Genomic DNA, 25006 nt, shown 5'->3' with positions numbered 1-25006 from the left:
CATTTTTTTTACTACATTAGTGACAGATGTTTACGTAATTACACAGTTGAATAACTTCACACTTATGAAATTGCATTTTGTCAGTACTTTGTGAACTGTTCATATTTTTTCGGAGCCATTGTGGTACTATGAGAGCTTTGAATGATGTATTTGGTATGGGATCATGATTTTAAAGTACGTTTGAGGCAGATGACACTTTTGACATGAGCAGAGAATTTTTTTAGGTTTTGAAATTATTGGAGGAAGCTACGACGATTTTGAGATTTGACTGAGGTGTTATGATGTTATTTTTACGACGACGATGTGTATTATGCTGTTGCGGTATGTTTATGATCAATAAGATGATGCTATGACTACGTGTTTATATGTATATGAATAATGGATAGAAGGTAGGGACTCTGACTGGTGAAAAAGGATGTTGTAAACCGAGAATCGTACTTTAAGAGTTATGAAATGTGTGTAAATGCGTGAATGTATCACAATGCCGGCGAAAATTTTTTGGACACTGTTATATTCATACGATTTTGTTTCTACAGATTTGTAACGCAAATTCTTGACGTATGAAATTTTTATATGAGACTGTCACTGTAGCGAAAACTGCTGTTGTAAATATTTTGGTATGAAAGGTAAGTGACCGTGACGTAATTCTTTGTGAGCGGCCAGGTGTGCCAGCCGCCTTGAGAAAAAGCCATTAGGTGGTAGAAAAAAAAAAGGGAGGCCATTATCCTCGCTATTGACATTCCTTTGTAGAAAGCATCGTAAATACGACACGCTAATAATAACTTGGAAACATTCTTACAACTGCACACCTGATTAGGACAAGTGTCTTTCTACGAGAGTTGAGAGAATTTCTACTAACTTATGAAATGTCACATGACTATTGAATGATATTTTTATGCTTTGGTTTGCGTAATTGCTTATTTCATTTGATATCTGGTTTCCAGCTGTCTTGCAGCATTGGTTTCATAAAATAAAATTAAATGCATTTGCTAAAGTGAACACTTTCTGTCAACAGATCTATTAAATAATTACTTTATGATCCACATTCTTCGAAAAAGGAGCTCTTGGAATGGAAAGAACAATAAGAAGGGACTAGTAACAGGAACTGCCTACATAATTTTCTTTTCAGCTACTTGGTAATTTTTTTTGGTATAGTAAGTTATCGTGATGCATCACTCTAGTGTTAAGATGTGACATAGGTATTAGACATGGCCATTTTTAGTGTAATATTTTTTCTGCTGCTGTTTGCCAGGCATAGTGCTACTGAATTTTAATTTGTGTTATTCTGCTAAGCCAGATTTATTTTTCTTGTTTGCTGCTCATTGCCTTATGTTAGTTGTAATTTATGTTGCTTGCTTCGCCATTTGTATTTTTGATCATTGCTGTTTGTGTTAATTGTTTTGTGCTACTGCATTGCCTCATCCCTTAGTTTAGCATCTGAGCTCAGTAGATTTAAGTTAGCTTAAGAGGGGGTAGACTATATAAGAAACTAGTTGTGATGAATGGAAAGAAATGCATTGAAGGTATATGAAAACGTTTTGGGCCAAAATGAGTATTGTACAATGATCCGTAATTATTTTGAAAGAAATATGAACAGAGTAGAGAAAGCAGGTATTGATAGGACTTTTTGGAAATAATGAGGAACGAAGGGAGATCTCCGAGAAGTAAAGAAAGTTTTGTTTGTAAAATACTGCAGTAAAAGAAACCCTGTCCTTTCCTTGTGTTATCCCACTATGTGTTTGTGTATCCATGTGTATTTGTTTTCTTCGTGTCTCTGTGTACTGTTTCATAGAATTTTTTTTCTCTTCTAATACTAAGTTACATTCACTATGATGAGGAATACTGTTATCCTCAAATACAATTGGCATTAATAATATGTTATTTACTTTCTTAAGATTTTTAGACATTATTTATTCTGTTTTGTGTTAATGCTCATGTGTGAAGTTGATGTTTCGAAAGTTATTCTGATCTTTTATGTATGTACTCATGTCATAATTCCTGTAACACTGACGTATATGTCTATTTCGATTCTTTTGTAAAGCCTGTTTTACTACAAATGTTATCTGTATTGTCATGTTCTTTAATGATGTATTTTGTACCATTGTTATTGTATTCTTATGTTATAAAATTGTAATTGACACCATTCATCAAATTAAGTAACTTGTAAGTTACATTTCACTGCACACGTTTCTGTTGGTCATAGTATATGGACAATATGTGAGAAGTAGGGACTGATAGTGTTTGCACGTGTGTTAATAATTCAGCAAGGGACTGGATAACAGCATTGCTGGTTCTGAGGACAATTCTAAAAACTTTGTGAGTGCACAAGTGGTGGTTATAGACTTGCTACATTATCCGCAAGACACTTCGAGGGTGATTGTGCACCTGCATAGTCACAACAGATGGCTGCTGGCCATCTCTACAAGGACTACAGTGAGTCTGCATCTTTGGTGGCCCACCAATACCGTAATCTCTACCAGGACTACAGTGGGTCTGCTCTGTGATGACCTACCCACCAATACTCTTCAAAACTTCGACTGACTCCGCTGTGGGTTTGCTCTGTTGTGGCCCATTACCTGTCTGCATGTCGAGAGTCAGCACTGTCTTTCCGTTGGAAGGACAACGATACTTCTTCAAGACTGCATGGAAATCCACTACTTCTGTGTGCATTTTCTTTTACTGCTCAGACTTTGAGAAAAACGCTGCAATGTGATGAATGATCAGGACTGTCTTTATGGACTGTGAGTAAATTTTAGCTTTTGACCAACATTGTATCAATAAGTGTGTGCATTTGATTTCTTTGTTATTGTAATTACGATTATGAAAAATTTTAACAAATATGTATTGGCCAGTGCACAAAAAAAATTTGTAAAATTTTTTTGTGGGGAGCATGGGGGCTATGTAAGTAGGCTGTTTAGGTTTTTTATTGGTAACGCCACCTCTGTATGAAAATCACTGGCTGTGCTGTGTGCAGTCTGTGGCTGCTTTGCATTGTTGTAATACTCGCCATTGTAGTGTTAGGCAGCTGGCTGTGAACAGCGCATAGCGTTGCGCAGTTGGAGGTGAGCCGCCAGCAGTGGTGGATGTGGGGAGAGAGCTGGCGGAGTTTTGAAATTTGTCATGAACTGATATATATATATATATATATATATATATATATATATATATATATATATATATATATATATATATATATATATGATGACTATTAAGGTAAATACAACGTTTGTTCTCTATTAATATCTTTCATTTGCTAACTATCCCTATCAGTAGTTAGTGCCTTCTATAGTTTGAATCTTTTATTTAGCTGGCAGTAGTGGCGCTTGCTATATTGCAGTAGTGGGAGTAACCAAGATTTTTGTGAGGTAAGTGATTTGTGAAAAGTACAGGTTAATGTTAGTCAGGGCCATTCTCTTGTAGAGATTATTGAAAGTCAGATTGCGTTGTGCTAAAAATATTGTGCGTCAGTTTAAGCACAGTCACGTGTAGAATTGTTTAAAGGGGAAGTTTCAACAGTACATTTACTCAGTAATGAAATTTTTTCTCAACAACATGGATCAGTTTAAAATCAACAGCGACATTCATGATTACAATACCAGAAAAAAGAAAGACCTACTCTATCCTTTACTTAACCTATCTTTGGCACAGAAAGGGGTAAAATATGCTGCTACAAACTTTTTGATAAATTACCAGATCAAATAAAATGTCTGACTCAGAGCAGTAATAGTTTCAAAAACAAATTGAAATCATACCTCCTTGACAACTCCTTCTATGCCATAGATGAATTCTTGAATATGAGTAAATAAATCTGGAGAAATAATATATGCATTTTGTGCCATTTAAGGGAATGGGATGGATAATAGAAATATGTAGGTATATCACTATAATGTAAAAAAAAAACTTGTTTCCTGTGCGCATTTCTTGTGCATTTGACACGTTCCACATCATAACGGTTTTTCCGTGCTATTGATCAATGGAACACGTAACTAACTAACTAACTCCCTTTTCATTCACTTATTACTCGTATCTGTAATAGAATCAGTACACTGGAAGATACTATAGCGCGTGATCGCTTTTCACATGTAAGGAACAACGCGAGCTATCGGGGAGTGGGGCGGGGGGCTTATGGGCGCTGCTATCGGTATATTGCTTGAAGCGTCACGTACGTGGTGTCGGTGATGCTTGGGGATGTCTTTGATTTATGTTTCAGCTGTAGATCTCGTTCATGTGTTTGCTAATTTGTTTAGTTCTTATCTGTGGTGATCTGGATGGCGTTTTTACTGCACCTATGTAGGTATAGTGCGGATACGATCCATTGTGGGAAGGAACAGCTTGGATCATGCAATGAACCAAACCTATTCATTTATTCATCTTTGCAATGTTATTGGCTGATAGCGTCGGTAAGCACATTAATTTTTACTATGAAGTTTATTATATTCAACACTCGCGTAAACCACACACATCTAAAAAAGTTTTTCATAAGCTAGGTTCCGAGAGTTCCGGAACCTGTACAGCAAATTGGAATAGAGATCAACATAGACATCATTTCCGCCCTTTTTATTGCAAGTTGTACCACCATACAGCGAGACCAGAGGTGGAGTTCCAGATCGCTGTACACACCGGTACCTCTAATACACAGTAGCACGTTCTCTTGCGATGCATGCCTGTATTCGCCGTGGCATACTATCCACAAGTTCATCAAGGCACTGTTGATCCACAGTTCCACTCCTCAACGGCGATTCGGTGTAGATGCCTCAGAGTGTTTGGTGGGGCACGTAGTCCATAAACAGCCCTTTTCATTCTATCCCAGGCATGGTCGATAGGGTTCATGCCTGGAGAACATGCTGGCAGCTCTTGTCGAACGATGTTGTTAACCTGAAGGAAGTCATTCACAACATGTGCACGATGGGGCGCTAATTGTCGTCCATGAAGACAAATACCTCGCCAATATGCTGCCAATATGTTTGTAGTATCGCTCGGAGGATGGCATTCACGTATCGTACAGCCGTTACGGCGCATTCCATGACCACCAGCGGCGTACGTCGGCCCCACATAATGCCACCCCAAAACAGCAGGGAACCTCCACCTTGCTGCACTCGCTGTACAGTGTGTCTAAGGCGTTCAGCTTAACCAGGTTGCCTCCAAACACGTCTCCGACGATTATCTGGTTGAAGACATATGCGACACTCATCGGTGAGGACAACGTGATGCCAATCCTGAGCGATCCATTCGCCATGTTGTTGGGCCCATCTATACCCCATTGCATGGTGTCGCGGTTGCAAAGATGGACCTCGCCATGGACGTCGGGAGTGAAGTTGCGCATCATGCAACCTATTGCGCACAATTTGAACACACGACGTCGTGTGGCTGCACGAAAAGCGTTATTCAACATGTTGCGCTGCTGTTAGTGTTCCTCCGAGCCATAATGCCTAGGTAGCGGCCTTCCACTGCAGTAGTAGCCCTTGGGCGGCCTGAGCGAGGCATGTTCCTGTGTCTCCTACATGTCCGAACAACATCGCTTAGGTTCACTCCGAGACGCCTGGACACTTCCCTTGTTGAGAGCCCTTCCTGGCACAAAAATAACAATGAGGACGCGATCGAACCGCAGTATTCACCGTCTAGACATGGTTGAACTACAGACAACACGAGCCGTGTACCTCCTTCCTGGTGGAATGACTGGAACTGATCGGCTGTCGGACCCCCTCCGTGTAATAGGCTCTGCTCATGCATGGTTGTTTACACCTTTGGGCGGGTTTAGTGACATATCTGAACAGTCAAAGGGATTGTGTCTATGATACAATATCCACAATCAACGTCTATCTTCAGGAGTTCTCGGAACCTGGGTGATGCAAAACTTTCTTTCATATGTCTACTTTCAGGTTATGCCGGTTTTGAGAGACTAGTCATTATCAATGCATCAAAGCGTGCTAGATATAAACATTCCACTGAGGGCCCTGTAGTGAGAGAAATATAAATATTTCTCTCAAACCGGTGTAGCCGCTAAACAATTTATGTGGGCATTGTCCACAATACCCACAAACTTCATGAGAGACCTTGCACGGGGGCTTAATTAAAATAGAATGCAAATAATTTTAATTTTTAGTATTTGAATGTTCGTTTACAAAGTCTCGTAAACGGTTGGCCCTGACTAGTATTATTACGCAATCTGACTGCATAGAACAACAACAAAGACTGAAATGAAATTTTCGTTAACACAATTAATTAATTAAGTCCCCAGCAACTATAAAACCTATGAAACCAAAACACAAGTGTCACTGTTCTGTGTGTGGAAGTGTGGCTCAACGTACGCATCTGGCACGGTTCTTCTTCAATAACACAAGAAATTTTAAATAACATTTATACTGAATTAATTAAAGAAAATAGAAATACCATAATTAATCAAGAAAACCAGAATTACACTCTAATACAAGAACACAAGCCAGATGGTTTGTTGACTGAACCTGTAATGACGCATTATTCAAGACACTGAAATAATGAAAAAAAACACGGAATATTTTACCTTCATATATATTGACGAAAAGCACTCTGATCATTACAGTGTTTCCATTTGAACCATCTGCTGTCTAGCCCATCAAACAACTGCATAAAACATGGAACAACATCTCGACAAACACTGCCCACTAGCACATCTCAACACACACTGACTACTACGAGTCCTCGACAAGCACTGCCCACTACGACATCTCAATAATCACTGCCAGTGGAGGCGGCGGAACAATACTCTCTAGCGCGATCTCTGGCGCTGTGGCTCAGTGTAGCCACCTTTCATATGCCCTTCCTCCACGGGCTAGAATTTGATGGTATTTTTGCCAGCATTGGTGGTGAAAATACCACCAAATTCGTCAAAAAAATACAGACAAAAATAAAAGATAATATTAATACGTAAATATAACATACTAGATAAAATTTTGGCTTTGCACTGACCTTTCAATAACCTAATATATAAAATACAGTAAGCAATACAAATTCTTTCATACATGTGACTTTACATAATAGTTTACACAAGTATTATGTGGTTAAACAGTTCAATCAATAGCGTCAGCAATGACGAATATGTGCAGGTAAGAGTCTCATAACTTTTCACAACAGTAATACACAAAAAATCAGTTTATACAAATATTCACATAAACGCTTTCCATAGCCCAAGAAACAAGTAGTTGACAGTTCCAGCAGTAGCACCCAGCAATGGTCAACAGGTGCAAAAACCAACAAGTGACATTTTTTCAGTAGAAACAGTCCATCAGTGGCACCCAGTAATGTTGAATAGGTGCAGACACCAACAAGTAACACCATTTCAGTATAAGCAGTTCCATTAGTGGCACCAGCAATGTTGAGCAGGTGCACACAGCAACAGGGGACATCTTTTCAGTAGAAGCAGTCCATCAGTGGCACCCAGCAATGTTGAGCAGGTGCAGACACCAACAAGTGACATCATTTCAGTAGAAGCAGTCCATCAGTGGCACCCAGCAATGTTGAGCAGGTGCAGACATCAACAGGTGACATCTTTTCAGTAGAAGCAGTCCATCAGTGGCACCCAGCAATGTTGAGCAGGTGCAGACACCTACAAGTGACATCATTTCAGTAGAAGCAGTCCATCAGTGGCACCCAGTAATGTTGACCAGGTGCAGACATCAACAGGTGACATCCTTTCAGTAGAAGCAGTCCATCAGTGGCACCCAGCAATGTTGAGCAGGTGCAGACATCAACAAGTAACACCATTTCAGTATAAGCAGTTCCATTAGTGGCACCAGCAAAGTTGAGCAGGTGCAGACACCAACAAGTGACATCATTTCAGTAGAAGCAGTCCATCAGTGGCACCCAGCAATGTTGAGCAGGTGCAGACATCAACAAGTAACACCATTTCAGTATAAGCAGTTCCATCAGTGGCACCAGCAATGTTGAGCAGGTGCAGACACCAACAAGTGACATCATTTCAGTAGAAGCAGTCCACCAGTGGCACCCAGCAATGTTGAACAGGTGCTGACCGCAGTCCATAATATTCATTATCACTAATCACACAGTTCATCAGCAGAAATTAAACATGTTCTAGTGGCACCAATCATGTAGAAAAAGTGCAAATAACAATCCATAATATTCCCTATCACTAATCAGTCAGTTACTCAAAGTTCATTAACACAAATTAAACATTTCCAAGTGGCACCCATTATGTTGAACAAGTGCAGGTAACAGTCCATAATATTCACTATCACTAATTAGACAGTTCATCATACAAATAATAATAAACACACAAATGATATCAGATAATTGTCATATTAACTATTACAATACACAAATAGCAGTAAACCTATAATATTTATGGGTGTCAGTGCAAGCCACAACAAACAAGTAAAATAATATTTAGGAGTTAGGTTGGGATCACTTCTCTGGGATTATAAAAGGAAAACACACAAAACACACTCACTCATCTTTCATCCACATTAAGTACTACTGTGTAATTGAATAGTGTTAACTGTGTAAATGCAATTCTGTCAAAATTTTATGTTCATCATGTGTATCAAGTAGTAGTGGCAGCAATGTATAACAGTCAATAATAGTTAGTCAACATCATAGTCATCATGTCAAGACCAATGTTTGCCAAGCCAGATCAAAATGTACGGTTGCTGAACAACTGTCAGTGAGCCAAGATATGCAATTACTTCCTCTCTTCAAAAAAAAAAGTATATATTGCTTAGTGATTTAACAAAGTGTGTGTGTAGACAATCTTCCTTCTACTTGAGTGTTCTAGTCTGCCATCTTCATCCTCCTTGTTCCATATAGACCAACAAAAAAAAAAAAATGCTCCTCACTTACTTTACCTCTTATTCACTAGAACTCCAATAATCATCAGCATCACATAATCTCAATACTTCAATAATACCTCTTACGTCGATACACATAAACCTTATCATCAATATCATTTACCTTACCTCTTGTCCACTAAAACTCCAATAATCATCACTTAATCTTAATACTTCAATAATACCTCTTCAATACGTCGATACATATAAACCTCAGCACCAATATCATTTCACTTCCATAACAACTCTTTCCTCTAGTCAGTCTCCTCGAACAAGTACAGACAAAATCCTAGTGCAACTTCAGTTCATCATCCCATACAATCCGAAGACACAGTGTCCACACACAACCTCTGTGTAATCCATCTGACCCAAATCTTCTACTCATTATAAATTATAAGATACATTTCGGTTCCTTGTCCATCCTTAAATAAAATAAATGCATACATGACCTCTAACAGCCTTTAGTTCGAAGAACTTTCAGTAATTAAGTACGATTACAGAGTGTTAATGATCATAATATTTCACAGTGTGTACACCACTTCAAGAATCATGGCAAACAGAAGCAAACATGTGGAGTATTTCTTGTGTCAAGTGTCACTTCCTATTTCAATTACTCACGAAAAATGCAGTGTAATAACTGTCAATGGTCTAACCTAGTGTTGGTATGTCATGTCGTTAGCTTCCTTCCTATTAGCATAAATTTATACAGCTTCCATAAAACCTCCAGCTCATGTGACTTCTATGCAGTTTCTTGTACCAATGTCGTTCGTAGAATTATAGCAGTTCATTTTCTTATCTTAAAAATATAAGGCACTGAGCGTAAGCAAAACATGCAATAGCGCGACAATATACCAGTAGAGAACAGAATGTCAACAAGTGGATGCAGCACAATCCCTATAACGAGTCTCCGTCAAGCGAACAATCTATAATTAACACCATGGTGTGACCTAAACTCCATGTTCGTACACCGTATATCAGTATTCTATATACCAAATTAAAGAGTAGTTATGACAACAAAAGGAAATGTGTTAATATGCAATCCATACGCAAAGCAGCAAATATGTATCTTACATAATAAACAGGTCATTATCATCATATCAGCATAAGCAAATAAATGTTCATATGTGACCTTAATAAGTAAACATGAAGGCGCAAGCAGATAAATCACAAAGTATAACTTACATACATAACCACAGTCAGCACAATTAATCAGTTGACAATTACAATTTAAATAAATAAGCACAGCAGGCACATAATAAAAAGAATATGACATCAGTGAAAAGGCATAGCAGCCAAGCGATGCATAATATACATAAGTAATAACACTGTTCATTAATCAATAATTGTCAAAATCAGCAAATGTACACAAGCACGTCGCTTCACAAGTAAATTCATAGAACATGAAATTAGCACAAAGTATGAATCACGTAATCGCGAGCAAATTACATCTAAAATACGTACCTAAGTGGAATTATGTTACCTGAAAAATAAACTCAATTAATAGTTACCCTTTTTTAGTTTATTACTTTTTTTTTTTTTAAATTACATTCTTCCTGAAATTTTCTCCATAGCAAGTCGTCTTAACGTCGGACACGCACAGAATTTACCTGAAGGTCTTAAATATTTTATACAACCATATCCTGAAAAATACTGAACGTTAATAACATAATTTATAAAGTCACCATAGCTTTATACAGAATTTAGTCGGAGAAATTAGACTGTGTATTTGTTTACGTCTGTCAGTGCATTCGCACTGAGCGCTCGATCAGCTGTAGACGCGTGACGTAGAAGGTGATTGTATGCGGTCAACGACAGCCTTGTGCGGCGCGCAGACTGACTGTTGCTTTGAGTATGTGCCGCCGACAAAGACAGCGCGGTATCCTTGTACTCTCTCTATGTTTACGTATAGCTATTAGTTTCTCACAAGTATGTCATTCCACAAAAATTTTAACGTTTGATATATGATGTATTCCTTTAGAGCGTCGTGATTTAAGAGTTTCTACTTCAACAGTGTTATCATGAATGATTTTGCGAACTTTATATGGACCGTTACAAAGCAGAAAAAATTTGCGACACAAGCCTTTTCCTTTGTGAGACAAACGGTGAGACTTAATTAATACCTTTTGACCAACTGACAAGATTTTTAAACGACCAGGACGTTTCGCTGATTTCTCTCTTCTAGCAGCCGCAGATGCAATATTTTGCAGAGCCAGGTTCACAACTTCAGAATGCCGCAGTTTCCGTGTAGGCGGAAAAGGAACTATTTCAGAAATGCAATTTGACTGTGCTTTATTTTTTAATATCAATCGAGGCGGTAAAGAAGTTAAGTCATTAGGAAGTTCATTCAGAATGTTTTGAAAAATATGAAGATACTGATCCCAAGTTCTGTGATTCTGATGACAATAAAGACGGCACAATTTATTGATTTCCTTCATCCATCTCTCTGAAGCATTAGATTGAGGGTGAAAAAGTGAAATAAAAATTGGTTTAATCTTACGACGCCGTAGAGTACGAAGCCAAATTTTAGAGCGAAACTGTGATCCATTATCTGATATAACCTTATCAATATGACCAACTTCTTTAAGAAAATGTTTGATGAAAGCATTAGATACTGAACGAGCTGTTGCTTTGCGTAAAGGTGTAAAACACACATATTTTGATGTCAATTCCACTGCTACGAAAATGTACGCAAAACCATTAGTAGAACGAACCACTGGACCGAACAAATCGACTGCAGCCATGTCCTTTAATTTCGCTGGAATGATAGGAAACAACGGTGCTCTGTGAGAAATCGTTGGAGGCTTAGCCTTTTGACATAATTTGCATTTGGCAAGAACAGATCGAATACGTTTTTCCATATTACTGAAGTAACAATTTTCTCGTAATTTATGAAAGCATTTTCTGGGACCAAAGTGTGCATAACTGAAATGTCTAAACGAGGTGTGGCCAAATCATCCAATCTAACAAAGCGTCTAACAAAATTACAGACACCAAGGAAACTACGAACATCACGTTTTGTGGAAGGAACAGCATAATTACGAATAGCGTCTAGTTTCTCTGGATCAGGAAGAATACCTTCTGTAGAAATAATGTGACCGAGAAATTTCACCTGAGAACGACCAGATTCAGATTTCTCCAAGTTCACTGTAATGCCAACTCGTGCAAAAATACGTAATAATGAATCTCTAGCGCGATCTCTGGCGCTGTGGCTCAGTGTAGCTCTACAGCCCAGTCGGAAACTGGTGTATTGAAAACGGCGAAAGAGCGGTTCTGCTTTGACCACTAACATCGCTGTCGGAACCATATACACTCCTGGAAATTGAAATAAGAACACCGTGAATTCATTGTCCCAGGAAGGGGAAACTTTATTGACACATTCCTGGGGTCAGATACATCACATGATCACACTGACAGAACCACAGGCACATAGACACAGGCAACAGAGCATGCACAATGTCGGCACTAGTACAGTGTATATCCACCTTTCGCAGCAATGCAGGCTGCTATTCTCCCATGGAGACGATCGTAGAGATGCTGGATGTAGTCCTGTGGAACGGCTTGCCATGCCATTTCCACCTGGCGCCTCAGTTGGACCAGCGTTCGTGCTGGACGTGCAGACCGCGTGAGACGACGCTTCATCCAGTCCCAAACATGCTCAATGGGGGACAGATCCGGAGATCTTGCTGGCCAGGGTAGTTGACTTACACCTTCTAGAGCACGTTGGGTGGCACGGGATACATGCGGACGTGCATTGTCCTGTTGGAACAGCAAGTTCCCTTGCCGGTCTAGGAATGGTAGAACGATGGGTTCGATGACGGTTTGGATGTACCGTGCACTATTCAGTGTCCCCTCGACGATCACCAGTGGTGTACGGCCAGTGTAGGAGATCGCTCCCCACACCATGATGCCGGGTGTTGGCCCTGTGTGCCTCGGTCGTATGCAGTCCTGATTGTGGCGCTCACCTGCACGGCGCCAAACACGCACACGACCATCATTGGCACCAAGGCAGAAGCGACTCTCATCGCTGAAGACGACACGTCTCCATTCGTCCCTCCATTCACGCCTGTCGCGACACCACTGGAGGCGGGCTGCACGATGTTGGGGCGTGAGCGGACGACGGCCTAACGGTGTGCGGGACCGTAGCCCAGCTTCATGGAGACGGTTGCGAATGGTCCTCGCCGATACCCCAGGAGCAACAGTGTGCCTAATTTGCTGGGAAGTGGCGGTGCGGTCCCCTACGGCACTGCGTAGGATCCTACGGTCTTGGCGTGCATCCGTGCGTCGCTGCGGTCCGGTCCCAGGTCGACGGGCACGTGCACCTTCCGCCGACCACTGGCGACAACATCGATGTACTGTGGAGACCTCACGCCCCACGTGTTGAGCAATTCGGCGGTACGTCCACCCGGCCTCCCGCATGCCCACTATACGCCCTCGCTCAAAGTCCGTCAACTGCACATACGGTTCACGTCCACACTGTTGCGGCATGCTACCAGTGTTAAAGACTGCGACGGAGCTCCGTATGCCACGGCAAACTGGGTGACACTGACGGCGGCGGTGCACAAATGCTGCGCAGCTAGCGCCATTCGACGGCCAACACCGCGGTTCCTGGTGTGTCCGCTGTGCCGTGCGTGTGATCATTGCTTGTACAGCCCTCTCGCAGTGTCCGGAGCAAGTATGGTGGGTCTGACACACCGGTGTCAATGTGTTCTTTTTTCCATTTCCAGGAGTGTATATAAATCGTGTCGACTATGACGTCATTGTCAAAACTGAACAGCAGTACTACAGTGTAACGTGTATGGTAGTTGCAGAGACTTTTGTGTAGCATATTGCACAGTTACACTTACGTGGATGATAAAAATTCCAGTTGTGGACTAATATTCCATAGTTTTTAATATAAAGTTATAACACGAAAATCCCGACCCTAAAACACCTGTTTCTGTGGAAATCTCTAGTTTTTCAGTTTCTGTGCTTCTGTATGGGTAACGTTTTTATGTTGCTAGTGACGCTATCCACCGGTCGTTCCTCGACGCTCGTATCTTCGCCATGTCAATGATGACATCGATCTAACGGCGCGGCATAGCTTTTCTTTATGGACAGTGGTGGTAGCGGAACTGCCCACTAGGCGTCGGCAGCTCACAACTTCTACACACACAACCCGCAAGCCACTGTATGGTGCATGGCTGAGAGTGCTTTGTATTACTGTTAGTCATCCCCTTACTTGTTCCTCCCACAAATGGAGCGAGGGAGAAATGATTGGGCCTATGCCTCAGTTGTTTACGAGCCCTCATACTGTTTATTTTCTCCTTACGCTACCGACACGAGATAGTCGTCTGATCGCTACACAGCCTCTCTGAAATGCCATTTCCCTGAACTTCATCAGTACCGGACGCGTAAATACTCCTATCGTCCAGCCGGCCGAAGTGGCCGAGCGGTTCTAGGCGCTTCAGTCTGGAACCGCGCGACCGCTACGGTCGCAGGTTCGAATCCTGCCTCGGGCATGGATGTGTGTGATGTCCTTAGGTTAGTTAGGTTTAATTAGTTCTAAGTTCTAGGGGACTGATGACCTAAGATGTTAAGTCCCATAGTGCTCAGAGCCATTTGAACCATTTGAACTATCGTTTTCTTCCCTCCAAGGATTCCCATCTGTGTTCAAGGAGTATTTCCGTACTGACCAAACCTACTGGCACCAAATCTTAATACGACTTTAGGGGACTGATAACCTCATAAGTTAAGTCCCATAGTGCTCAGAGCCATTTAATACGACTTGCATAACTGAAGTCTACTCGGGCCAAGTGTCCTTTTCTAACCTAATCTTCCCTGCTGCAACTGCATACGTCATAAAGCACGTAATTGCAAATTTTATCAACTAAATTAAAAATTTACTGTAATGGAGTTTTATGCTGTGTTCCCGTGATTGCCAAAATTACACTACTGGCCATTAAATTGCTACACGACGAAGATGACGTGCTACAGACACGAAATTTAACCGACTGGAAGAAGATGCTGTGATATGCAAATTTTTAGCTTTTCAGAGCATTCACACAAGGTTGGCGCCGGTGGCGACATCTACAATGTGCTGACATGAGGAAAGTTTCCAACCGATTTCTCATACACAAACTACAGTTGACCGGCGTTGCCTACTGAAACGTTGTTGTGATGCCTCGTGTAAGGAGGAGAAATGCGTACCATCATCACGTTTCCGACTTTGATAAAGGTCGGATTGTAGCCTATCGCGATTGCTGTTTATCGTATCGCGACATTGCTGCTCGCGTTCGTCGAGATCCAATGACTGTTAGCAGAATATGGTATCGGTGGGTTCAGGAGCGTAATACGGAACGCCGTGCAGGATCCCAACGGCCCCGTATCAGTAGCAGTCGAGATGACAGGCGTCTGTAACGAATCGTGCAGCCACGTCTAGACCCCTGAGTCAACAGATGGGGACGTTTGCAAAACCATCTGCACGAACAGTTCGACGACCTTTGCAGCAGCGTGGACTATCAGCTCGGAGACCGTGGCTGCGGTTACTCTTGCCGCTGCATCACACACAGGAACGCCTGCGATGGTGTACTCAACGACGAACCTGGGTGCGCGAATGGCAAAACGTCATTTTTTCGGATGAATCCAGGTTTTGTTTACGGCATCATGATGGTCGCATCCGTGTTTGGCGACATCGCGGTGAACGCACATTGGAAGCGTGAATTCGTCATCGCCATACTGACGTATCACCCGGCCTGATGGTATGGGGTGCCATTGGTTACACGTCTCGGTCACCTCTTGTTCGCATTGACGGCCCTTTGAACGGTGGACGTTGCATTTCAGATGTGTTACGACCCGTGGCACTACCCTTCATTCGATCCCTGCGAAACCCTACATTACAGCAGGATAATGCACGACCGTATGTTGCAGGTCCTGTACGGGCCTTTCTGGCTACAGAAAATGTTCGACTGCTGCCCTGGCCAGCACGTTCTCCAGATCTCTCACCAATTGGAAACGTCTGGTCAATGGTGGCCGAGCAACTGGTTCGTCACAATACGCCAGTCACTACTCTTGATGAACTGTGGTATCGTGTTGAAGCTGCATGGGCAGCTGTACCTGTACACGCCATCCAAGCTCCGTTTGACTCAATGCCCAGGCGTATCAAGGTCGTTATTACGGCCAGAGGTGGTTGTTCTGGGTACTGATTTCTCAGGTTCTATGCACCCAAATTGCGCGAAAATGTAATCACATCTCAGTTCTCTTATAATATATTTGTCCAACGATTACCCGTTTATCTTCTGCATTTCTTTTTGGTGTAGCAATTTTAATGGCCAGTAGTGTAATAATGAATTGAAGAGGATCCGTCACAATCTTTGTTTTGTTTAATCCCCAAACGTGTTCCACCAGAGTTGTGGCGTCTTCTCCCCGCTTTTCGTTTTTGTTTCTGAAATATGTACATACAAATTTTGTATTTGTTAGGAATATATTGACGTCAGTTTACGGCCAACAAAAAGCGGTCACAAGTCTAAATACGAGACTTCATCTGCAACCCAAAGATGTTAGGACAACACCTGCGCTGAGTTTATGTTTAGAATTTACTCCGGTAAAATAGTGGCATATTCGTCTTTTTGACACCTTTGCTGTATTTGACCTGTTCTCAGCTGTACTTGTTTTTTATTTGCCTCATAAATGTGTTGTTTTTCGGTTTTTATGTTACACCGCTGTTTGCATATGGGTATAGTTTCTTTATGTTTAGGTTTGGAATAGTATCTGGCGTGGCTTGACACATTCTGTTGCGAATTTTTGATACTTAAATTTATTTTTTGGTGACAGCAAACACAGTTTCTCATCTCTTGGCCAGACATGTTCCTCAAGATAGAGCATCAGTAATGCGGTTTCTTTTATTTTCTTTGTGTCAAACAACAAAGAAAATGCTTTACTATATAGCCCTATATAAATTTCAATTTTTAAGAAAATTAATCACAAATAGGAAAATAGAAAAGATTCTGTTATATAGATCTTGTAACCTCATGTAGTAGTTTTTGAAGTTTTTATGTTTTTCTTTCACAATTTTTCAGCTGCAGCCATAAAGAATTTACTGCAGAAAGCTATTTTATTTGGAAAATTTACAAGTTTGATTTTACGGTTAACACTATTTCATTCTGTCTGTAAGAGTGCCAACGGCCTTTTTGCAGTGGTAATACCGATTTCCACCAGATCACCGAAGGTAGGCAATGTCGGACTTTGCTAGACTTGGATGGGTCATCGTCTGGTTCTGCCGAGCGCTGTTGGCAAGTCAGCCCGTGTGTAGCCAGTTAAGCGGCTACGTGACTGGGAAGTAGCGGCTCCCGTCACGAAAGCTGCCAACAGCCGGGGGAACGGTGTGCTGACCACGTGCCCCTCCATATCCGCAATCGCTGACGCCAGTCGGCTGAGGGTGACACGGCGGTCGGTTGGTCCCGTTGGGAAGAGAACACAGTCCCGTTGCAAAGAGCTGTGTAATCATTTACTATTTCTTCTCGTTTAATTATGTCTTTCTGTACCTGGTAATTTTTTTAATTATTAGTTTTTATGGAGTGATGTGGCTGCACTTGAAAATTAACTAACGTTTTTTCTTAATCATTGGCGAATTCTTGATGTTAGAATGTTGTGGCCACATTAACCAAAGAGAAAACGATCTACTCCAAAAACGACTAAAATACAACGTAGAACCTAACCTCAACAACCACACACTGAAACAGGTTATAGCTGCAACTAAAAGTGCAGCAGATGCTGCAAAATTAAATTCAAATACAAAAGCAGCAATAGGTCACAAAGTAAGCAAGCTTCTTGAGAAAGAAATGAATAAAGATAAGTTTAGATCTAAATATACAATAAATGATACAAAAACTTTAAAATCTATAAATAATAAACTGAAAAACAACCAATCCATAGTTGTAAAGTCAGACAAAAGTAATACATTAGTTGTGATGAAAGAAAAAGAATACATAGACAAAACAAATGAATTTTTTGCTGCTAATAACACGCAGCACATTGAAAAAGACCCAACCAAACAATTCCAAAGTAAAATTAAGGAACAATTAAAGAACACACATTTCCTGTTGACAGAAACTGAAAAGAAATACCTTACATGTATGAATCCAAAAGCACCACGCCTAAGAGCACAGCCAAAAATACACAAAAATGGATACCCGATACGTCCTCTGGTCAACTCTATAAACAGCCCAGCATACAAACTGTCTCAAAAACTGAATAACATACTGGTGAAAAATTATACATATGAAACAACATATTCCATAAAAAACAGCATGATTCTAACCAAAGAACTAAGAACCAGAAAGCTCCCCCAGGATGCACAATTTATATCACTTGACATCACCAACCTTTATTCAAACATACCCATACAAGAAGCTCTAACAGTAATACAAAAGAACCTTATGCTACACAAGAAACTTTCATACACAGAGATTGTCGAATTTATGGAACTCCTTCAGCTAACCCTAAGTTACAACTACTTTACCTTTAATGACAACATTTATAAGCAACCAGATGGCCTAGCAATGGGATCATGTATATCAGGTACCATAGCTGACATATACATAAATCACTTAGAACAAAAATTATTTGACAGCCAAGAACCCTGCCTAAGGAAAATAGAATTTTATAGGAGATATGTAGATGACACACTACTGTTAGTGAAAGGAGATACCAAAGACATCACAGACATTCTTAATCATTTCAATAATCTAAATGAGAAAATCAGATTTACAGTGGAACATGAGCAAAATAAAAGTATCAACTTTCTGGACCTAAATATTACAAGACACAACAACACATGTATATTCAAAATTTATAGGAAAAACACAATGACTGACACCACAATCCCTGCAACCTCATGTCACCCAAATATTCATAAACAGGCAGCTTACAGGTCAATGCTGCATAGGGCAACAAAAATACCATTGGACCAAGAAAATATGCAACAAGAAATAAACACAGTGAAGAAGATTGCAGTTGCCAATGGTTACAATGCTTCCATGATTGACACAATCTTAGACAAAATGAAGAGAAACCCAGGTACAAACTGCACCACAGAAGAAAAAGAGAAAAACAAATATTTATCTAGCATTGCATACATAGGCAATGTATCACAGAAGATTGCAAATATTTTCAAAAATCACAGAGTAAAAATTGGGTTTTCTACATCCAATAAACTACACCAGAAACTAATACATAATATAAAGTGTAATCATGATCCATATTCAGACTCTGGAATATACAAGGTAACATGCCAGGAATGCTCCAAGTTCTACATAGGTCAAACAGGCCGAAATATCAACACCAGGTACACAGAGCACATTAGACCATACACCACAACAAACACACTACATCAGCAATAGCAACACACATACATAATACAGGACACCCACTTGGAAAAATAAAGCAAAATGTCAAAGTACTCCACCGACTAGATAAAGGACATAAAATGGATTTGCTTGAAGAACTGGAGATATATTCACATTACAGAAAATATGAAGATAAAATATTAAATGAAAAACTTGAATCAGTGAATCAGTGAATTTCTTCAGATGTTTCGATAATATACTTAAATAAGAATAGTAAAACATAGAAATAAGCACAATTGTAAAATCAGTATAAGTAATTCATGAGCCAAATTGTAAAGATAAATTATCGTCTGTACAAAAGCATATCATAATCTGTGGAAGACCTATAATGTTATCTCTGTGAACTACCTATAAGAAGATCTTTGTAACTGTTTTGTTTATATAAGATATTTTCGATGTGTAAAATGTACAAGTTGTGTGTGATGTTAAGTGTGTGTGACTCTCTACACAAATGGACCATTAGAAAATTGTAAGTACAAATTGTTCTCAAACTTTAGCCACTAACCTCACAGAAAGAATTGATACCCAACTAAAAATCGCGTTTCTTATGTATTACAGTAAAAGTCAACAAAATGAAGCAGACTCACACACACTGACAACATCAAAAGAAATGGCTTAACACACATCATAAAAACGCACTTGAAAATGGGAATTATTTCTCGAAACGCGTCGTGTGAATAGTAAAATAAAGAAAATCGTGACTGGTAGCAGAAGATTTATTTATTTATAAACAAACCTATTGCCACATTAACAGTTTTACAGACCAACGCCACGAAATTTTACCGATGTCTATGGCTCATTTGGGCGACTGTGACTCCGCATTTCGCTATCAGAAAGTCTCTTCACCCTCAACGGATGATTATGTGGTATGCGATATCCAGTCACCGAATAATCGGTGCGGTACTCCCTGATGTCACGGTATCGAACGGTACGTGAAGGTTTTGGAAGATGATTTCATCTCCATTATCCAAAGTGACCCTGATTTCGACAATATGTGGCTCATGCAAGACGGAGCTCAACCCCATCGAAGTGTTTGATTTCCTGGAGGAGCACTTTGGGGACCGCATTCTGACTCTAGGGTATCCAGAGGCTACTGGTATGGGTCTGGATTGGCCGCCATATTCTCCGCATAAACACGCGACGTAAAAACGAAACAACAGCTGTTTCATTTATGAAATGAATGGTGGAAATTGAAGACGATGTCTGACTCCTGGGGAGTGGCGAAAGTAACATCACTCTATAGAAAAGGAATTAGATATGCTTGGGAAAACTGCAGGGGAATTAGTCTGCTGAACACCGGCTATAAATTGTAAGCACGAATAATTAATAACAGACTGAAAAGAATAGCTGACGACCTCTTATTGGAGGAACAAAATGATTTTAGAAAAGTGTGATAATGCAGTGAAAGTATCACAGTAGCGCGGGAGATAATTTGAACCGACACGATAAAATAACCTGGAGACTCAAACTGCTTTTGTAGATTATGAAAAAGTCTTCGGCAGAGTCAGTTGATACATGCTGTGGAATATAATGGAAAGACGAAGTCACTCGAAACGTTTAATACAAGTGATAAAAAATTTGTAAATAAATGAATTTTTCATTAGTACAGGCAAAGAGAGAAGAAGACCATTAGCAATTAACAGAGGAGTACGGCAAGGGTGCAGTCTGTCATCGACTTTATTCCATCTCTATTTTAACGACATTGTTAGCCGATGGAAACAAGAAGTTAACACGGGAATAAAATTAATTCCTAGAAAAACAATTAAATACTGTACTCTTTGCTCATGGTCAAATAATTTTACAAAAGACGGAGGATGGTTTACAATTTATTCTATACCGTTTGCATTCAACAGGTACACTCTAAAACTTGAAAATATCAGAAAATACAACCAGAACTATGGCTTTTAAGGAAAAGTTCACAGTGCCTTTTAAAACAATGCGTAATTGAAAATCAGTTGAACACGTATCTAAGTTTCAGGTATTAGGATGTAGTGTAAGTCTATGATAATGACGTTGTACATGCTTAATGTCAAACATTTAACATATTAGCTCGTCTGTAATCAGACATTTGAAACTTTTTTGTTCGTGGGAGCTCAATTCTTTAAAGAATCGGCGGTGAGGGAGCTTACTGGCATTAAATTTGTAGCAGCAGGACAAACCGGACTATAGGTGCCTCTGCCATTTTTTTTTTTTTCGAAACAATTGAAAATGAGAGGGTAGCAGAGAAAACATTGCTCGAGTGAGCGCCTAATGGATAATACAGATCACCAGAGGAGAAAAATAAAGATGAAAACGCTTCATATAAGAAACAGACAACACGGAAAGATTCAAATGAAAGTAGTAGTGTAGACGGTGGAAACAAAAAATTTAATTCTGGTTAGCAGTTTCAGTCTACAAGACCATCCTCGGATAAATGTTCCAGTAGCCAACGCGTGAATCCACTGTGTAGTACCGACCGGTACCTGTCACGAACCGCTCAGATCACAACAGGTACTAGCTGGCAGTACGTAGTGGCTCCGCACACTGGATGATAGTGTTACAGACTGAAACTGCTGGCCAGAATTAAAAATAATTTTTTTCGATGTGGACTGCTGCTTTTAATAAAACATTAAGTATGATCGGTGTGGAGGGAGGAGGAGATTAGTGTTTTAACGTCCCGTCGACAACGAGGTCATTAGAGACGGAGCACAAGCGCGGATTAGGGAAGGATGTGGAAGGAAATCGGCCGTGCCCTTTCGAAGGAACCATCCCGGCATTTGCCTGAAGTGATCTAGGGAAATCACGGAAAACCTAAATCAGGATCGTCGGACGCGGGATTGAACCGTCGTCCTCCCGAATGCGAGTCCAGTGTGCTAACCACTGCGCCACCTCGCTCGGTGATCGGTGTATTCCATCATTATGTCAAAAACTGTAAACGGAAGGAATCACAGCTTTGAGAAGAATAATACACTACATATGCTTCCTTATGGTAAACCATTTTCTGTATTGTAAACAACAAAAGTTATATATTTGGTTGTAAGACGTTTGAACTCATTTATTATAGCAAATCGATTTCGGTACCTATGTGACCATCTTCGGTGCTGAAGAGTATAAGACATAAAATCAGACACGAAGACAATATTATATAACATAGGCATAAATTACATCTAGTACATTACAATAATGACATTTAGCAGATACAAGATGTTAAAGTTTTGAAGATTCGTGTAATAAAAACACATATTAAAACTTCAATATGGCGTCATAGTAGCTAACGAACAAATTTTGGACTCAGCTTGTAACTTAGTCACATGTAGCAAAGCTAATTATATGAAATTTGTAAATATGTGGTAAGTTCCTATGGTACCAAACTGCTGAGGTCATCGGTCCTTAGGCTTACACACTACCTAACCTAACTTAAAGTAACTTACGCTAAGGACAACACGCACATCCATGCCAGAGGGAGGACTCGAACCTCCGACGGGGGGAGCCGAGCGAACCGAGGCAAGGCGCCCTGGACCGCGCGGCTCATTGTATGACGTACGCATCACAGTCTCTTCTTTACTCAGGTTACAGATTACACAGGATAGATTTGCAAAAGAATAATAAGAAACAATTAAAAATTATAACACAACCTTTGTGTATAGAAAAATGAAGAATATAGATGATGTAAAAATACAGCAGGTACGCCCTTTGATGTAGCATACATAAAACCATCAACAGGCATTAACAAAGTTTACATGACCTTAGTTAATTTAATAATTGAAGAAATCCAACAAGAAATAACAGTTTTCACGCCACCATTTTTTATTAATACGGGGGTTGCAACTTTAATAGCAGCAACTATTTATTTACAGCTCGTAAAAAATAGATACGTGTTTCAAAGTTTTAGCGACCTTCAAAGTAGTCGCCAGCATTGTGTATAGTCCGTTGCCAACGATGTGGAAGTGCTAGGATACTCTTAGCAGTGCCAGCTGTGTTGACAGTTCGAGCGGCGCGGTCTATTGCCCGACAAATTTGTAGCAGTTCTGGAGCGATTGCCGTGAAGTGATTCCTTCAGTTTAGAGATCGAGTTGAACTTACTAGGGATTAAGTCAGGGGAGTGCAGTAGGTGGTATAGCACTTAGCAGCCGCATCAGTCAAACATATCAGTTTACAGCTTGCACTGTACGTGTTTGAGCATTGTCCTGCAAAATGATAGTCAGGTCCTGCAGAAAGTGTCTTCACTTCTGTCTGAAGATGGTCGTTGGTTGTGTTCCAAAAATGAACAGCATGTGGGACTGCTACTATAATGTATTCGCACAATAACTTAAAGTTTCCATAACGAAATTTTCACTCTGCAGCGGAGTGTGCGCTGGTGTGAAACTTCCTGGCACCATAAGATTGTATGCCAGGCCGAGACTCGAATTCGGGACCTTTGCCTTTCGCAGGAAGTGCTCTACCGACCTTTTTTTTTCGTTGTGTTTGGTCTGGGCGGATGTCACAAGACATCCGCTCAAGTTGATTGTTTTCTATTACAGAGGGCGAGCAGCTCTCTGACCGAACGTGCTGAGCTACCGTGCCAGCAACCGACTGAGCTACCCATGCACGACTCACGACCCATTCTCACAGTTCCGCCAGTATCTCGTCTCCTAGCTTCCAAACTTCACAGAAGGTCCCGTTCGAGTGACGGTCCGGCACACAGCTTTAACCTGCCAGGAAGTTTCAGTTATAACTTTACTATTTACTATCATTCCCGATGTGATTTTAGTGGCTGGAAGTGTATGTGCCACACAAGAAGTGGTTTATGAGATCGTTTCGGTGCGGGCAGAGCGCGTCATCTTCAGAGGTCGTGTCTCGTGTTGCAGAGCGGGCGCTGTCGGACTCGGAGCGCCCCCTGGAGGTGCTGCAGCAGTGGCGCGGCCGCGGGCCCGTCAGGCTCGTGCTGCGCTACACGCTCGACCACGACCACGACCGCGAGCACGACCTCGACCTGGACAACCAGAGGCGGCTCAGCCCCCACACGCCCCTCCCGTCGCAAGGTGAGTACGGCACACCGTCTACTCCTCAGCACCCGTCCTTCTTCCTCTTCTTCAGCTATATTCACATGAGTATATAGTTACAGCCATCAGGTGCTTTGAAGTTTGCTCAGACAATGTATGTGTGTATTTGGTAGTTTTCCTGAATTATTGACTTTTGTGAGAGGCTGTTGCTGCACTTGTGAATTTATTTGCGTTTTCTCGGGCTCATGGATGAATTCTGAATGTTCGTGTGTCGTAGCAACAGCAGCAGTTTTCCGAACCAAAATCTCACATAGAGCCAGCAAAGGTTCTGAAGTTCATCATCAGCATCATCATGATTATTATCATCATCTTCTTCATCGTCGTTACCCTTAAGCAAAAAGGGTCTTGACCATTTTCAAATTTTAGACACTATATTCCGAGTGGATTCACATTAAATATGCAGTCCTGCAAGGTTCAGTGGTTGTCCCAATCCTGCGCCTTGCCTAAATGCCGTAAAATCGGGTGAATAGGAACAGTTTTCAGCTTTAAAAGGAAACGAGCGACAATTTTGGAAAGAAACATAAAAATCAAAATTATACATTATTATAGGCATTGTGAGTAACTTTAAGCTTATAAATGCGTAGATTCCAGACCTAACTCACCGTTTAATGACATAAAAAATAATGACTTATTCTGTTCACTCTGCAGAAAGGGGTGAATAGAAACAGCAGGATTAATCTGACTTTGTCTTCTGTTCCTTGGTCTTTTCTCTTCATTGGTCTTCGTGGTGAATAGAGACAGTCAATACCTGTTTTGGATCTGGGAGAATAACAAACAAAATTTA

General features: G+C 40.7%; 1 protein-coding gene across 1 annotated transcript in view; it reads left to right on the top strand.

Annotated features, from left to right (window-relative positions):
• The window catches only part of LOC126210003 (apoptosis-stimulating of p53 protein 2-like), a 664157-nt gene extending 639879 nt beyond the window's left edge, over positions 1-24278 (top strand). Inside the window, exon 3 of the mRNA XM_049939110.1 lies at positions 24028-24278. Coding sequence (XP_049795067.1) covers positions 24028-24278 — 251 coding nt within the window. The remainder of the gene's footprint in view (positions 1-24027) is intronic.
• Positions 24279-25006: the final 728 nt, after the last annotated feature.

Source organism: Schistocerca nitens, chromosome 10 (genome assembly GCF_023898315.1).
Source record: "Schistocerca nitens isolate TAMUIC-IGC-003100 chromosome 10, iqSchNite1.1, whole genome shotgun sequence".
NCBI classification, from domain to species: domain Eukaryota; kingdom Metazoa; phylum Arthropoda; class Insecta; order Orthoptera; family Acrididae; genus Schistocerca; species Schistocerca nitens.
Note: the sequence above shows the minus strand (reverse complement) of the source record. Positions and strands in the feature narration are given on the sequence as shown.